The following is a 16,047-nucleotide window of genomic DNA, read 5'->3' on the forward strand; positions in this document are numbered from 1 at the left end:
AGGAGCATGTCACCCTTAATTAACTGCAAAATTATCTTACCTCTTTTCAGTAGCATCACTAGAGGAAAACAATTTAGCTACAACTGGACTGTAAATCACTTGGTTTTAAAGAGCAACGAGTCCACCAGCAAGCTGAGGGTACAGAGATCACCCAACACACATTTCAAACGCAAGAGACAGGTCACAGCCCTAAGGACCAAGTACACAGATCTTACGCTGAAACCTGGTAATTCTGAATTTTTAGCTGAACAATCAAGGTGCAACTTCAGTGATAAAGAGGAGAGACAGAGTAAGAGTTAAAAAAAATATCTAGCCCGTAAACTTACATTCCCAAGTATAAGTTGTTCTTAAAAACACCAGTACAACTATGAAAAAAATGACTGAAGTTATCAAAAAAGAATTATCAGAGCACTCTGCAGACGTATTTTCAGAGGCACCAAAGAGACATCAGAAAGAAGACAGAAACTTTGAACTTCAGTAATTTGGAATAGCTCACTAATATTTGTAGTATAAGCCCCAGGTATGCAGAGCAAGAGCTGCTGACCTCAAAAGCTTTGCATTAGACTGATCCAACTTTTATCAGTGTCTATGAGTAATTACATGAAGGGAAGTGAAAAAGAGTGAGGAAAAAGTTGTGTTAAGAAGCAAATCAGCTGGCACACTTTTAGCACAAAACATTTTCAGCAAAGAGGCACAAATCTCACAGGAACCTCACTTGCATTGCATCCTGCTGTGGTTAAAATTAACCTTTATAGAGCCAGGAACAGGGGAAAGCTTGCTGCACACACGTGAACCTCCACAGCCATTTCTCAGAGCCATTACTGATGGATGCCTTGAAGGCATAACAAAAGAAAGACTCTACATTAAATAGTTTTTCCACTGTATCCTAAATGTTTATGTCACAGCTGTCCCAGAGCCAGATTTAACAGTTAACCACATCCTGCAGACAAAACGTCACTCACATTTCTGAAGTCCAGTGTTCATCTGCGTGTAAGAAAGAAGCTGAAAGGAGAGGTCGCCTGGTCCTGGCAGACAGGCCAGCATGGCAGACAGGCACTAACACAACATGGGGCATTCACTCCTCTGCACACTGCAACAACAGAGAGACAATTCAAAGTTATAATACAAGGAGGAACAGAGAAAAGAAAGCGGCAAAGAGCCATCCCTGGGTGAAGGCCTGACCAAGCACAGATGAAACCGCTGCTCCAGCCCTTACTGCATCTCGTAACGGCAACAGAAACACTTCAAGAAGTGGGTCATCTGCAGGGTTAAAACCAAAATAGCTGTCTCGCTCTCCTCTGCTGCTTGACACACAGAGAATAATCCATAAGTCTGTCCTCAAATTTCAAAGGTGGTTGTTATGAACGGTAAAAAAACCACCATCATTCATTTCACTGTGCCGAAACTCACTGGCTGTCCACCAGGTACAGCCAAGGCAAGTCCTCTGGAGAAACCCTGTCAACTGCTCTTTCACATTTAATAAAAAGGCATGGCATGCATAAATTGAAGGCAAAGTATGCAGCACTCTGCCTTGTGGCAAGATTAAGCTGCATGCTACAGCTTGTAATTTCTGTGGTCCATTAGGCTGAAAGATGAATGGCTACAACTTCCTTCATTTCAGCGGAGACTCAATAACCCGCACGGCTCTGGGGCAGACAATGGCAAGATGTGCCTCCTGCACAAAGGGGCTGCAGAGGTGCCACCATCCTCTTCTGTGTGGTTCAGCATTTAGGAAATCAAACATCAAAATGAACACATGGAGCACTAAAGCTCTTTATACAGAAATACTGCACAACTCCCACCATCGCTGTACAAAGGGGGGATCCCAGCAACAAAGTTAACTGGAGCTCAAAGTGTCCCAACATTACTGGAATTACAGACAGAGATTTGAGTTGGAACAAGGCCTCTAGAGGCCACCTGGTCCAAACCCCTGCTCAAACCCCCCTGGCCTCAGCCAGCCACAACACTTCATAAAGTTCTGGGAAAAAGGGTGGCAGAGCCAAGGGGAAAATCAGTTGACTTCTCCTTGTCCTGATCTCCACAACCGTCAGTGCTGCTATACAGAAGCAAAATACCCAAGGAGCACCTAAAAAGGTGCTGGGACTTGTTATATGACCTCCAAAATATGGGAAGAGTTGAAAGATTCAAGAGTTGTAAGCTGATTTAATTTCAGTCGTAGTTTCACAATTAAAACACAACTGGGGAGGCATTCAAAGATCTAAAGGGGCAAAGCAGAAAGCTCAAGCCTGACACGAGAAGGCACGGCTGCCAAAATCTCTCAGAGGCCACTTCTGAAAGAGTCTCACTGCCAAGGATGGTACAAACAATGTGAAGCCTTTGGATGACACTGACACAACCATCAGCGCTGTGTCCTGGACAGCACCACCACCTTCCTGCTCCAGAAACCTCCAACAGCAGAGTTCTGCAGGGACATTTTGAAGACTTTAAGTTGAAACCTCACCTCAGACCACCACCACGAGTCAGCCCACCCGTGGAACACTTGCACCAATGGAGTGAACAGCAAAGACTTAAAGCTTTCCTGCAGCACAGCAATTACTCACTGTGTACAGTTCATTAGCTCCATGTTTATGCATCTCCTCGGTTCAACACGCAAAGGTTGATTAAACCAACAGCCAAGAAATCTCATTCAAATATTAATTTATGAAAAGTTCTGCACCTTCACTGAGCGAGTGCTCTTAAAAGCTGACTGAGTGCGGCTGAGAGAGCCTGTTGGGTGCCACTGTGACTAACAAAAGTAGTCTTGGGCACTGAATGTCAGCTTGACAACTCCATGCTGTTGCCCATTCACCCACACAGAGTAACACCAACTCAGTCCTGTGAGAAACTCACAACCACCTCACCAAGGTGCAGGGCCCAACAGTGCAACTACAAACAGAACCAGTCTGTATCATTCTCCACTTCACTCCTAGGAGACAGCAACAATCTGCACTGCCAGAAGTCCAAAATATGCAGCTGTAAAACCTTGTAAAATAAATCTAAACCTGGACCTTTTTCTGACTCTCTGAAGGAGGTGGAATTCTTGGAGTCTTTCAGAAGATGCTCAGAAACAATGACTGAAGACCTGTCACATCCACAACATCAAGGAATTGCTTGAGGGACTGAAAAGTTGCTCGACCTTTATAGATGAGATTCATTCGTGACTGTAAGTATGCAACGTTCAGTGAAACTTTGCAAACAGCCCGTGGGCAGCAGTTTCTCATCCCAAATCGTGCCCAGCAAGACCAAAAAGACAAAACAAGAATCCAGCTCCTTTTAATCAGAAGACAAAACCACTGTGAGTTGTCAGAGCTTTACCTGAGTAAGCAACAGAAACACCCACAGTCAGCAAGAAAAAAATAATAATTGTGTTTTCCTTTTTTCCTCATTTCATCAACTTCAGAAGAGTGGCAAAAAACAAGACCTATTTCTCAGTGAAAAGCAGACAAACAAAATTAAAGAGCATTCACTGTAGACAGAAAAACAGATCACACTATTCCCATATTCACCTGAGCATCCACCTTTTACTCCAGCAATGTCTGACGCCAGCCCAGGATCCCTTCCCGTCCCTGCTCGTTTTGATTGATGGCAAGTTTGTGCGCAGCCCTGAAAGAGCACCGCTGCTCTCTGACTGAAGGAGCAGCATTTCTGACAGCAAGATGTGGGAAGGGTTTGCTCACCTGCTCCATCATTAACGCTCATTAGAGCCTGAACACTGTGAGGCTTTGAGAAAGCCTCTTGCTGAAGTGCCCCAGTGAGGCGCACACAGCAATAAACAGGATAATGGCACATTAGGAGAGAGAACAAGTGATTAAGAGTGGTCACAGCATTCACCTCAGAATAGCCAGGCTCCTGTTCTATGACAGCAGCGTTTCCTTGAAGGTCAAAACATGTATTTACAGAAGCTTTAGCTCCAATACTGAGAGCAATGTTTTAGAGAGAGCTATAAAGGCAAGTTGTTCCCGCAGGCGGATAATCATTTTAGGTAATGCCAAAGGTTCATAAAAGACTAGGGTGGCAATAATAATTTTAAATGAAATACTGGACTTACAAAAATAATTTTAAGTAGAAGCATAAAATCGCTCTTTTAGCTTGATTTGCAGTAAGCAAATTGATGACATCTAGGTCACTGCTGAGCATTAAAGAAAGAAATTCAGACTTATACAGAAGTGCTGACCATAACTCCATCGCTGAATTTCATATTATAAATAAAATCCTGCTTCAGATTTTCTTCTCTATGAAATCAATATAGGTTTTCAAAATCGAGATCTCAGTATTTGAAAACAAAGGCATTTGAAATATCTTCACAAGTCCCTTATTCATTTTTTTGGTTAGAAATTAATTAACATTTATTCCCTGAGATACTCAGCACCCGACTACTACTTTCTGACCTGACTCTTCCTGAGCACAAGCTGGCACAGACAACTCCAACATATCATCTAAACCATCAGCTGCCAACAGCTGACCTACAAGCCTGTGGCACCCAGCAATGGAGGGCTGTGAACTGTGAAAACCTTAAAAGTTTCTAAACTGATTCTGTACACTGCCAAACACAGCACAATGAGCTCTGCCTTGAAAACATATATGCATATAAGAAGATAAAGTATATTTCCAGAGGAAAACAATCATTAGATAGGAATAAATAAATAAATACCCCTCTTTGAAGTGATTTTAATCTAATATGGCTGCAGGATATAATCTTAACAGCACACATAGGACGCTCTACAAAATAGCAGGTTTAGACACGTGAACAGATTTTTTTTCTCCGAAGATTTATTAATAATTAAATCAAAGCATGTTAAGCTTAAGAGGGATTTGCAGTGCTTGGGATCTGGGGGTAATTGGCACATTTCATGATGACTGTTATGTTCAGCCTTACCTGCACATCAGGGTGTTTTTTGGTCCTGGCAGCACAGTGTGTCACACCACAAGGCTCACCAGGTAGGATGGAAGGACTCACCTCCACCCACTGCCCAGGGACACCCTCCCTGCAGAGCTAGGAATCAGTTCCAGTAAAATTTACCATGATACTGCCTTTCTGTACTTGAAGAAATATATTATATTCTGACTCATATTCAACATTTTAGTATTTACTGCCTCTGCCAGACCCAGTGTTTCTCAGGCCAGGGGTTACTTTTATAACCTAGAGTAAAACCTAGGTGTAAAGCAACTCAGTACTACTAGGAAATTTCTAACACTCTAACACAGCTTTATCATTATATAAACAGCCCACATATGTAGTTATTGCCAAGTTTTTAGATACACCAGCCTCTGAATCTCCCAAGAGGCCTTCCAGGGTGAGAACTCAAAGGAAACACTCCCCACAAACCATCCCTGGCCAGTGAAATATGGGAAACTGAGCTGGTTTAGACGAAAGCAAGCTGGTATAGTCTTAAAGTTAGGTTCCTGAAAGTAAACACGCATGTTTGAAATTCCACGATTAACTTCGGGCTCCTTCACAAAGCCTGAGGCCAGGAAGAAGCGGGGAGCATCCACCCACACACAAAAGAAAAGCTCCAAACTATTCCAAGTTTCCAGCACCCTGGGGTCCCCCTAAGCCGTGTGAGAGGTTGTTAAAGGCTTGTGGCTGGCTGATACGCTTCGCTTCTCCTCTGCTCCTTGTTCCACGGTAGTCCCGTGAAGTTCCACAGCCACAGTTCCATTGCCGCCGGCAGGATTTACGGCAATCCCCCCCCCCCCCCGGGCGCACGCGGCACATGCCAAGTTCAGCACTTATAAATGCTGCAAGCAACAACAAAAACTAACTCGGGGTTGTGAAGTTTCTTTGGTACAAATGTCTGCAAGAGCTTGCCAGGAAACATAATTGAATCCGGGCCAATTTTCATGCTCCAAGGGAAACTCAGTGTCTCATTTACCCCCCCGCAGGCTGCTCGACACCAAGGAGACTCATTCCTTTTCCTTCTCCCAAAGTAACCTAAAATCTAGGGGTTTCAAAGATTTGTTCGTGTCAACTGCAGACACTGAACCCTCCTGCCAACCTCAGCATTCAATACAACTCCTTCCAGTCAGCCATGCCTTGCTTGACAGTGTCTAGACTGATCCTGCAGGCTTCCTGCCTTTTTCCAGCCCTAAAACTCCCCTTTATTCTTGGGCACTTACCAGAATGGCCCTTTCCCAGGGCTGCTGAGGAGCCAGAGATAAATCTTACCGTTTCCTGGAAGAAAATTACCAAACTAGCACTGTATTCATCACCAGCTGGTATCACATCCTCTTAATGCTTTATAAATGGAAAACTGCAAAATAGTGGGCAGAGAGGTTGTCCTCTGAAATGGCAATAAATCACAACAGCATGGAGTGTACTTGGGGATAAATAAATAGGAAACTGAACAATGGAAAGTCATTTTTTGTAGCACGGGGAGTGCACTGTCAGCACCTGCCAGCCCAGGACCTTTGGCTTTCTGCATTCAGGTGGACCTTTTGTAGAGCCCTGCAACAGTTTCGATCAAAATCAATTTTTGCTTCTTGCCGTTTAATTAACTATGATTTTGCTTGTACACCACGTCACCTTTTAGGCTGACCTCCATTTATAATGTTACTCAGGCAACAAAATTAGTTTGGTGGGGAAGGCAGAGAGAATTTAAATGCAGCTCTGCTCCTCTCTCGGAGCTGGGATGGCAACGCTCAACAGGGAAGAAAATGAAGCAGCTTTGGGATAACAGCACTTAAATGGAATATTGTTCATATCACACTCCTCATGCCCAAGGGCTACCACTAAAGGCTTCTAGGTGAGCAATTAGGAACAGGATGCAGTGCAGTAAAAAAAGGCAAGGCAGTGGCTCTCGGCTCCAGGTATTGCCAGGTGTGGCATCAGCTCCATCAAACTGACTCTTCAGATAAAGCAGCAGTGAGCTCAAGGTTATGATCCGAAGAGTTTAAAAAGCCTTTTTTTAGGTCTGTCCCAAGAGATTATTTTAAAACACAGTACCATGCATCTGCTGAAGAGTAGAACAGTTGGCCTTAATCATAAGATGGATTTTTACATAGCTTCTGACCTTTCATCTAATTGAGGCCTGGAGAAGAAAAAAAGAAGGAAAAGCTACACGTCACTTCAGTTATTAAAATCCATCAAGCTCAGACTTTAGCCTTGGGATAACCACAGCCAAAAAATTGACTTGCAAGTAATTATCACTGCTATCTGCAATAAAAGTTAATTGGACATAATTGAACTAAAGCCCTAATCTGAATGAAGCTGTTGCTGGCAAGAAGCCTGCTCCTGCCTGCACTCTGCAAATGGAACTGCTAGCAGGAAAATGGACAAACACGAGGCTGCTTTACAGTCTGCCCATTGCAAATCAGAGCAGTTCTGCAAACAGCTCGTTAGCTGGGCCAAGATAAAGCCATTAACAGGGCCTGTCCTCACCAAACACACCCTTCGACTATACCCAAACAGGGCAATGGCGTAGTTTTATAAAACAAGTTTCAGTTTTACCGACCTCTTAATTACAGGGACTGAAACATAAGACTCATGTCACGAGATGCCAGTTTCATCAGCGCTGTCAATACCAGTACAAATAAGGTACTTTCTGAGCACGTAAAGATACCAACTCAAAAGGTTTTCAGTGCTGATAATTTACCACCTTCATGCAGTTCAATAGCCTTTCCTGTTGTAGGACCAGCTTCTTTCATCTCCGCAGCAGAGCAGACAATTAGCTGCTTTCTGTGCTCAGCCCATGCAGGTGGCTGGGGGAAGGGAGCGTTCAACTCAATTCCTGCTGATTCGTCCATTTATATTTTGCATTTTTGTTAACTAACAGACCAGAAAGCGGTTGTCATCCCCCATACTACGTTAGAACTTCTTTACGATTTTAATTATTAACACTCTGTCCTTCACCAAAGCATATCAAAGCACTTAACAAACATTACTGAAGCCACATAACCACTCTGTAACAGGCAAAAAATTGCACACGACTCCTTTCACAGGGGCTTAAGGTTTTTTGACCAGATTTATGTTAGAACAGTGGTCTCCTGATGATGGACTAGCCTATGACAGAAGAGATGGAGGGAAGTATCCAGCTCACCACAGGTTCCTGACGGAATTTTGGATGAAGCATTTAATCACCCGGTGCCGCAGTCGCTCTTTGTTTAAAGGACAGCAGCAGGTGACAGTTTTCTACCACTGAAGACTGTGAAGACAAACGAAACTGCACGGCATTCAATACCACCTTGACTTCTCTCATCAGGCTTACAAGGTCACGATCTGGGCAGTCTCCTGGGGAGAACTGGAGCCAGACCACCCTTCCCTGTCCGGAGCACTACTTTGCTCACCACTGCACCTCTGCATTTTCAGGCTCAGAACAGAACTTCGCAGCTCAAGAAAGCTGCAACGGGAGAACCAGTGACATCAATTCCCTTTCATGACCCAAATCAGTGGCTTACTTTACTTTGCTCAAAGCCCTCACCTCTTTTTAAGCGTATTTTTAGATTTAACTCTGTATTCCGCAACGTGGCAGGAGCTGACAGACAATACAGGCGTAAGTAGGTCTTGCCAGGTGGTGCAGGCCACTTCAGAGGTGAAGGAAAGATGGAGAAAAGACAAGTCAGGACGGTTGTAGGGCCTGGCCAAAGCTTCAAAGGAGGATTTCTGGCTGTGCTTGAAACACATATACTAGTGGTCAGTTATGAGACCGATGAGATACTACTTTTACCATGGGAACTCGTGCAAGAAATAGGAAAATCGACCTGCCTGAAGTCAAAAGCAATTTGAATAACTTTGTATCTGCCTCCTCTCAATTTTCACTACACTAAAGCACTCTGACCTTTAATTAATTTTCTTTCTCCTTTTATATGGTAACTTCCAACTTCAAATTTTTAATGCTTTGCTGGTGGGAAACAAGGATGAAGAAGCAGCCTGGCATGTATCTTAGCTGTGTTTCAGAGTGCATATGGTTCCATGGACATTTTGGGAAGGGAGCAAAGGATGCTACAGATGAACAACAGCAGTTAAGAGCACAGGCCAGGTAAACGCAATGTTGTCATTAAAATCATAACTTGCCCAGGATATCAGGCCTAAATTTCTATTTTCAGAATGCTAAGCAGACTCCCTACCCACCACTGTAACATTCACAAAAGATCCCATTTCCCTCAACAAGATACTGTCAGGCACAAACAAATATTCCTCCCTCCAAAGCATCCATTATCCTCGGGGCAAACTAAACCAAATTTCTTCCTACATGCTCGAGCAACATCTATAACATCACAGCAGCTGCTATAAAATATGGAACAGACTTACAGACACGAGTGTGCATGTTCTCATGTGAACATGATGGAAAATTAAGGTTAGCTGAGATGACTTGCATCCAAGGCAAATCCAGAACAGCCCAGCCTCTACCAAACTACAGGATGCTGCTCACACATACCCCAAAGGAGGCACCACACATTCCCACCAACAGACATTCTCCATCCTCCTATACAACTTCCTTCTGCCTTCAAGTGATAAGAAACCAAAATACACACTGACCCCTTTCCCGTAGCAGGGAGCCTGCAGTTATAACCTCAACATCCTCAGAGGAACAGGGTTATGTGCAGCTTTCCTACGTGTTCGATGTGTGGGAGAAGCACAAGGTTGTAATTCTGGGCTTTACTTCACCACAAAGGACACACAAGAGTTGTGAGCTTCCTCATGCCACTCTTGGGCAGAATTCCTCCCTCTCTGCTTTCCTGCCTTCCCAGATCTGAAAAGGAAGTTTTGCTTAGGTTCAGTAAACAGCTGCCTAGGCCAAGGGGAAAGGAAACATGAAACAGTTCCCTCTCCAGTGGCTGCTTCACAGAGATCACCATTTTCATTATCTTCTCTCATTCCACACTTACTCTGTAGAAGCCCAGAATTAAAGTCTTAATCATGACTTACAGAAATCCTGTGGCTGCACATGACAGAAGGATGACAGTTTTTCCTTCTAAAATATCGTTAGAAGTTACAGATTACGACAGTTCCCGGGTAGGAAAGCAGCTATCTTCCCCTGTTTATTACAAGCTGATTATAAAAAAAAAAATAAAATTCAGAGCTAACTTTGAACAAATTTTACCTCTATTCAACAGACAAACAACAAACCAGACATTTGTTACATATTGAAAAATATGTTTGGAGTCCTGTTTTAAAAATAGATTCACTTGAAAATGAGAAATATTTGCAAATAAGATGAGGCAGAATGCATTAGACTTCACATAAGACAAGAACTGAACTTGTATATTAAGGAATAAAAATCAGAAGTGACTCACTTTTGGACCAGGTGTGCCAGTGGTGTGTGAACACGGGCTCATGGGGGTTGATTCTGGTTTATACTGGTCATGCATGTGAACCATTTTGACCTGTACAATCACACTGACAGTTTGGTTTAGTATTTAGCTCTCTAGTTACTGAATTACAGTCCCACCTATGGTGAAATTTTAACAGCCCATTAACAAAGCAAAGGGTGAAAAATAGATTTAAGATCCAAAACTGGAGATTTGTCTGATTGTGCACAGTGCCAGAGCTTCCTGCCAGACCATGAACACATCAGCTCTTGGATACACATTTTACCTTTTGTAAGGGCAAGATAAGACCTCCTTCTGTAGCTAGAGATACTGTGCAGCCAGCTGCAAAGATGAAAAGCATTCTAAGAACCTCAAACAGAAGCTGCAACACACGTACAAAACACCCACCAGCTGAAAATAGAAGCCATCAGGTGAATACCAAAGAGCTGGACCAGACACTTGGGGTGGTGTTTTCCTGTCAACCTTCATAACGAGGCGCTGGTGTCCCGCTGGCTCATCCTGACACAGACCTAGTGTGCTTATCAATCTCCCAGTAAACTCAAAGGCCACCTCGTAACAGCTCAACAGAAGAAAGGACAAGAAATGCATTAGTATCAGCTACTGTAAAAAGTCTCTGCTACTCTCAGGGCTTTCCTGAGAAGCATGAAAAACAGCCAATCTCCCAGCTGGCAGTTCAAAACAGCCACAAGGGAAGCAATACGAGTGTGCAAGATGCCTTCAAAACCTCTTCACACCACAAGCACCACAGGTTTTTGTGTGCAGACCTGATAAAACACTTCAGCACTATCTCACCTGACTCCTCCAGCAGCTGCCAGCACATCACCTTTACCCAAAGTTTACATTCACAAAAGATTTCTTTTTTCATGGTAAGTTCTACCGACTACAGGTGAGCAGAGCATTTTTGTCTGCTTTCGTGCATCTTTCCTCCTCTGCACTTGCCTTTTTCTTTAAAAAAAAAAAGCCAACACACAGAGAGCAATAAATTGTACGAGCAGGACACAGAGGCAGCTGTAACTGTACCACAGGCAGTGAGACATCCCTCTGCATGGCAAACACAACGTGGCTGCGTGGGTGAGAGGAGAACAAACACTGCTACTGCAACCTGCACCTCAACAGCAGACACAGCACAAACCTGCCAGCAGGAGTACCGAGCTCCCAGTAACCCACCTCTAACAGCCCTGACCTCCACTGAGCAGCTCCCGCTAAAAGTATCCCCTGATTTTCATTTCCAATTTGTCTTTCCAGTCACGGAATTGCTACAGTCAACAAATTCAAAAAGGTAAATTCTTCCACCTTCAATTAACTGCATTAGTAGTGTTTATAACTACGTGATTGATAAATGCTCTACAGAAGCTGTAATTAATGTATTTTTTCCTTGGAACACACACCGAACCCCTTGGCGCTCAGACACTTAATGAAAAGCAATTTATCAACTTCCTTTGAGCAGCTGAATCCGACTCCTTAACGCAGAGAGAAAACACACTCTGCTTTAAGCACCGCTCCTCTGAAAAAGGAACGCGCACCGCGACATTCCGAATGCCATCGGATGCGGCTCGGATTTTGATCGGGATGACAGCGACCAGAGCGCTCGTCTCGCTGGGTATGATTCAGTGTGGCTTAACTGGGATCTTCTCCCCTGGGATGCAGTCGAGCAGGAGATTTGCAGATGTGCTTTTCCGGGATGGAGGTCAGGAGTGCCTCTTCAGGACACCGGACAAAGTTCCAGATTCTCCCACGCCTGCGTGGCCGGGAGCTCCTCGTGCCGGGCGGCGCTGGCACGCGCGCCGGGAAGCAGCAGCTCAGCGTATTTCAGCCTGGACATGTGTTCAGCTGCTCACAAAGCGGACAAAAATAAAGTGCTTACAGAGGGTTTGAATGCTAATTTCTCAAATTGAGCGCTGCTTTGTATAGTTGACATATGCAAAAAAAAGGAGGGGGGGAAAAAAAAAAGAAAGCATTTGGGAGGAAAAGTTTGACATCAGAGAACATTTTATGTTGGTATTAACCACTGGAGGGGATTAACCAACCTTCAAAGCCTAAAATCTAAACTCACATTTCTGGGAGTATAGGCTACAGACTTCAGTATAGAAACTGGCCTGTACTCCATGTGGCAGACTGAACGTAAGGATTACATATTTCCATTGCACATGTAAGTCTGCTTCCCATTCCTGCAGGGTCTTGCTCTCTTCCATTTGTCTTTTGATGCAGATAAAAGCTAATGCAGATTGCAACTGCTGATACAGAGAAAGGCACAAGACGCAGTGAGCCTTTGGACTAAGGAAAAAAAAGGACTCGGGTCCAGACTGCTCGAGCATGTCAAGGGATTGTCTTTGAAACTATAAAACTAGAAATGAAAGCGCTGCGTTTTTGTTTGATTTGATCAAAGAGACTAGAAAGGAGGGGGGGGAAAAAATCACATCTTACAGATGGAGGGTAAAATTTAACTACTTCACACATGATGTGGGACCAGCTGATCCCATACAGACATAAATAGAGAGAGAAAACAAAGAGGTAAAGTCACTGCTGCTCTGCAGACACTGCCTCCACAGACCGCTGCTTCAGGCTCTGCAAAGAGCAACAGGAACCTGTTTCAAAGCCAGAAAGCTGGAGGAAGCAGCACCCAGCACTCCCCATGGGCACAGGGTTCCAGTCTCCAGTGGTGAGGAGTGAGCTCCTGTCAAATCACAGAAAACAGACCCCAAATGTAATGGCTACTTGAATAAATAACTGATTACCCCCTGTGAGACACTGTTCCAGTGCTCTGACTGCAGGATACTGGCAAACCGTGGCAGTCTTCCCAAGGAGGGCTTTGGACTGCAAACTGCAAAGGGACAAGGCCATAATTCTTGACCGGAGCATCCGGTCCAACACCTGCTTGGCACCAGGAGAACAAGGCTCTGCAGAAGTACAAATGGCACTACAGGTAGCAGACCTGCAGATCCCAAACTGCAGCATGGAAGAAACAGGTACCTATTGCTGCCACATTCCCTAAAAGCATGGATTTTAAGTATTTGCTGGACAGGCTCATGGAAATTTCTAACTGCAGAAGGTGAACCATTTAGATTGCCTCTGGGCTTAAACCGTCTAGGTCTTTGCCTTTCACTAAAAATTAAGCAGAAGTCATTTTAACGAGTGAGGCAGACAACAGTCTTGCACAGGAGATCAAAAAGCTCTCCAGATGTTTATTTTAAATGAAATTCAGAAGCCAGTATAAACCAGATTTTAAACACTGAATAATCCTTACCATAATTTGCATGAGAAACACAGGCAAAAGGTTCCATCCTACCGCTCTGAAACTCTCCGGGAACGTGCAGGGTTAGATTTTGCTCCTAGACTCTTCAGATAAGAATCTGAAATATGAACAGCCCCATTCTGAAATCCAATGGCTGTTAAGAATGTTTCTTCTCTGTGCTACACATTCTGATGGATGTCAGGCACACACATACAGGGGCATCCCATATGAAGAAAGTCTCTGACCTTCCTTACCAAGACTGTTCAAGATTATGGATTGAAAATGTCAGTCCTAAATCTTAAACTTCTTCTCCTCTTGCTACTTCACTGAATGCCTCCTGATTGTGCAAAAGCAGAGTATTCAGGCGTCAATCTGAGTAGTTTGGGTGTTATGCTGACAATGTCTCTGGAGAGAGGAAGAGAAGAGAGGACAGATTTCCAATAGCTCAGACACTCCCCTGTAAGGAAAGCTGCTACACAGCAAAGGAGATAAATAAAGAGGGAAAGTAACACGCTGGAGAACTTTCTCCAAGGTCACGTCAGGATGCTGAACACTACCCATGTGCAGGGGAAGATGTGGGTGCCTATTCCACTACACATATCCATTCACTTGTTGGCAACAACAGTCCTCATTAAACCAAGCCGGTTCTCACCGTGAAAGGAGGACATCGGGAAGACGATATCGGGTAGTGAATACAAAAGGAAAGCCAGCAGAGGCAGTCAGTCCTGGATGGGTGCCCTCTGCAGCAAAACACAGCTCCACAGCATGTGCAGAGCTCCTGCATGACCCAGGAACAGCCAACAGGCTATCCCAGCCAAAAGGATGGACAACTCTGCTCTGACCAATGCTAACAGCTCCTGGCTTGCAGCAGAGAGGAGATTCCAGACCCATTTGCCAAGAGCAGAACCAGGATCTCATCAGGAATGGGCATGTTTATAACTTTGCTGCTACTCAGAGTCACCTACAGGTTTCAGTTCCTCCTTGCTTTGAAATCGGGTCTGTGGACACGTGGCAGATCACTGCAGGCAGACCATACCACGAAACAAGAGCCCTGCACCCCCTAATATTGTATCAGCTACTGCTGTGCCCTTAACAAGAGTGTTTCTTGCCCGTTTCAGCAATCTGAAAGACACGCTGGGCAAAATTTCAAGCTATGACAAAGTGATCTTATCACTTCTGTGCTGTTCTCGCTACACAAGCCCCTGATTCAGCAGCATGTAATAAAATCTTCATTTGCATGAAAAGCACTCTCTGATCACAAAGTCTTCTGTTCGACAGCCCTCTTCCCATCCACAGCGTAAAGTCGCAGGCACCACTGTCATTTTGCTGGTGACTAAGGTGGAATATTTTATTTATGGTTTATTTGGAGAGGCTCTCAACGTTTTAATGTTTCCTGAAAAACAGTATTTTTGAACTAACACAAAAGCTGCACACATCCCAACTATGCAAGCACTGCAAAGTTCACACACTGGGCTTACACCTGTACTTTTAACAACCGTGTCACGTGAAGGACATTTCACATCAGCACACGGTGACCATGAACAGTTCTAAAATGTCTTTTGCATTCAACAAGTCCAGTCCTTTCCAGTTTGCCTTTACAGTGTTTGGTGTCACGACACACAGCACTCAGAGGATGTGTTTCAAAGGAAAGGAAGGTGTAGCCATGCAAAGAAAATGCACTGCCCACAAGAAGATTAATCGCTGTCATGGGAAACCAATAAAAACAAGTATCTTGTTATCTTTCTTTACAAAGAGACTGTTAAAGCTTAACTATGTTAGGAAACTTTTTCCTTTGGATTAAACCATGAGCCTAATGCATGTGGGCATCACACATGCCAGCATATGCAATTAATTGGCTCTCGCCTGATGCTGCGGGAGAAAGTCCAATGTTCCAGAGGCAGGATAAAACCTTCACGCAACCAGCCCGTGCCCTCTCCTGCTAACAGCTCTCTCACCAAGGCCAGCCCCAGCTTCCTGTCCCGTGCCACGTAACACCCCCTCCCCATTTCCACCTGTTAATCATGTCCCACATATACACCCCAAAATCACACCCAGCTCTGAGCAAACTCAGCCAAAGCAGAAATACCTTTCATCACGTCAGCAGTGCAGTCCCCATTTAGAAACGTTTTCCTTCACGTTAATCCAGTGCCAAAACGTGGTGGTGTGGGCTGTGCTGATCCAGAAAGGGTGCTAAGGATGCTGCTGCCTCCTGTCTATCACTGAGCGCCTCATCTCGCGCATGGCCAGGCAGTGACGGCCCTGCGACAACAGGCACTTTAAATTGGGCAGCTCAGCAACACATGTACGCTGAATTTTTGAACAAGCTATTCTAAGCTGCTTTGCTAGCAATTTCTGGCCTGTGCAGTTTGAAAGCGCACGGTTCTGGCCCTCACAAAGAGCAGACCTGTAAATGACATCTTGAGGATTAAGCTGATTGAGATGCAATTTGCCTAGCAACCATTCATTAAGCAGAGTTCAGAAACAGGCCAGCAATCTATTCCACCTCCTTATCTGAGCAGTAAACAGATAACAGTCTCTACTGTGTC

The 16,047-nt window shown here is 44.4% G+C and overlaps 1 protein-coding gene across 3 annotated transcripts in view; it reads right to left on the reverse strand.

The window, feature by feature from the left end:
* FAM222B (family with sequence similarity 222 member B) overlaps positions 1–16,047 on the reverse strand; it is a 36,519-nt gene that overhangs the window by 9,615 nt on the left and 10,857 nt on the right. The window contains exons 1-2 of one of the 3 annotated variants that reach the window (XM_064677910.1): positions 10,657–12,349; positions 963–1,090 (exon numbers count right to left, since the gene is read on the reverse strand). The exons of 1 other annotated variant lie outside the window; for it this stretch is intronic. In XM_064677910.1, coding sequence (XP_064533980.1) covers positions 963–1,044 — 82 coding nt within the window. In that variant the 5' untranslated portion in view covers positions 1,045–1,090; positions 10,657–12,349. Of the gene's footprint in view, positions 1–962; positions 1,091–10,656; positions 12,350–16,047 lie in introns of those variants that run through there. One more of the 3 variants, XM_064677911.1, reaches the window with a different exon arrangement.

Source organism: Pseudopipra pipra, chromosome 21 (assembly GCF_036250125.1).
Source record: "Pseudopipra pipra isolate bDixPip1 chromosome 21, bDixPip1.hap1, whole genome shotgun sequence".
Classification (NCBI taxonomy): domain Eukaryota; kingdom Metazoa; phylum Chordata; class Aves; order Passeriformes; family Pipridae; genus Pseudopipra; species Pseudopipra pipra.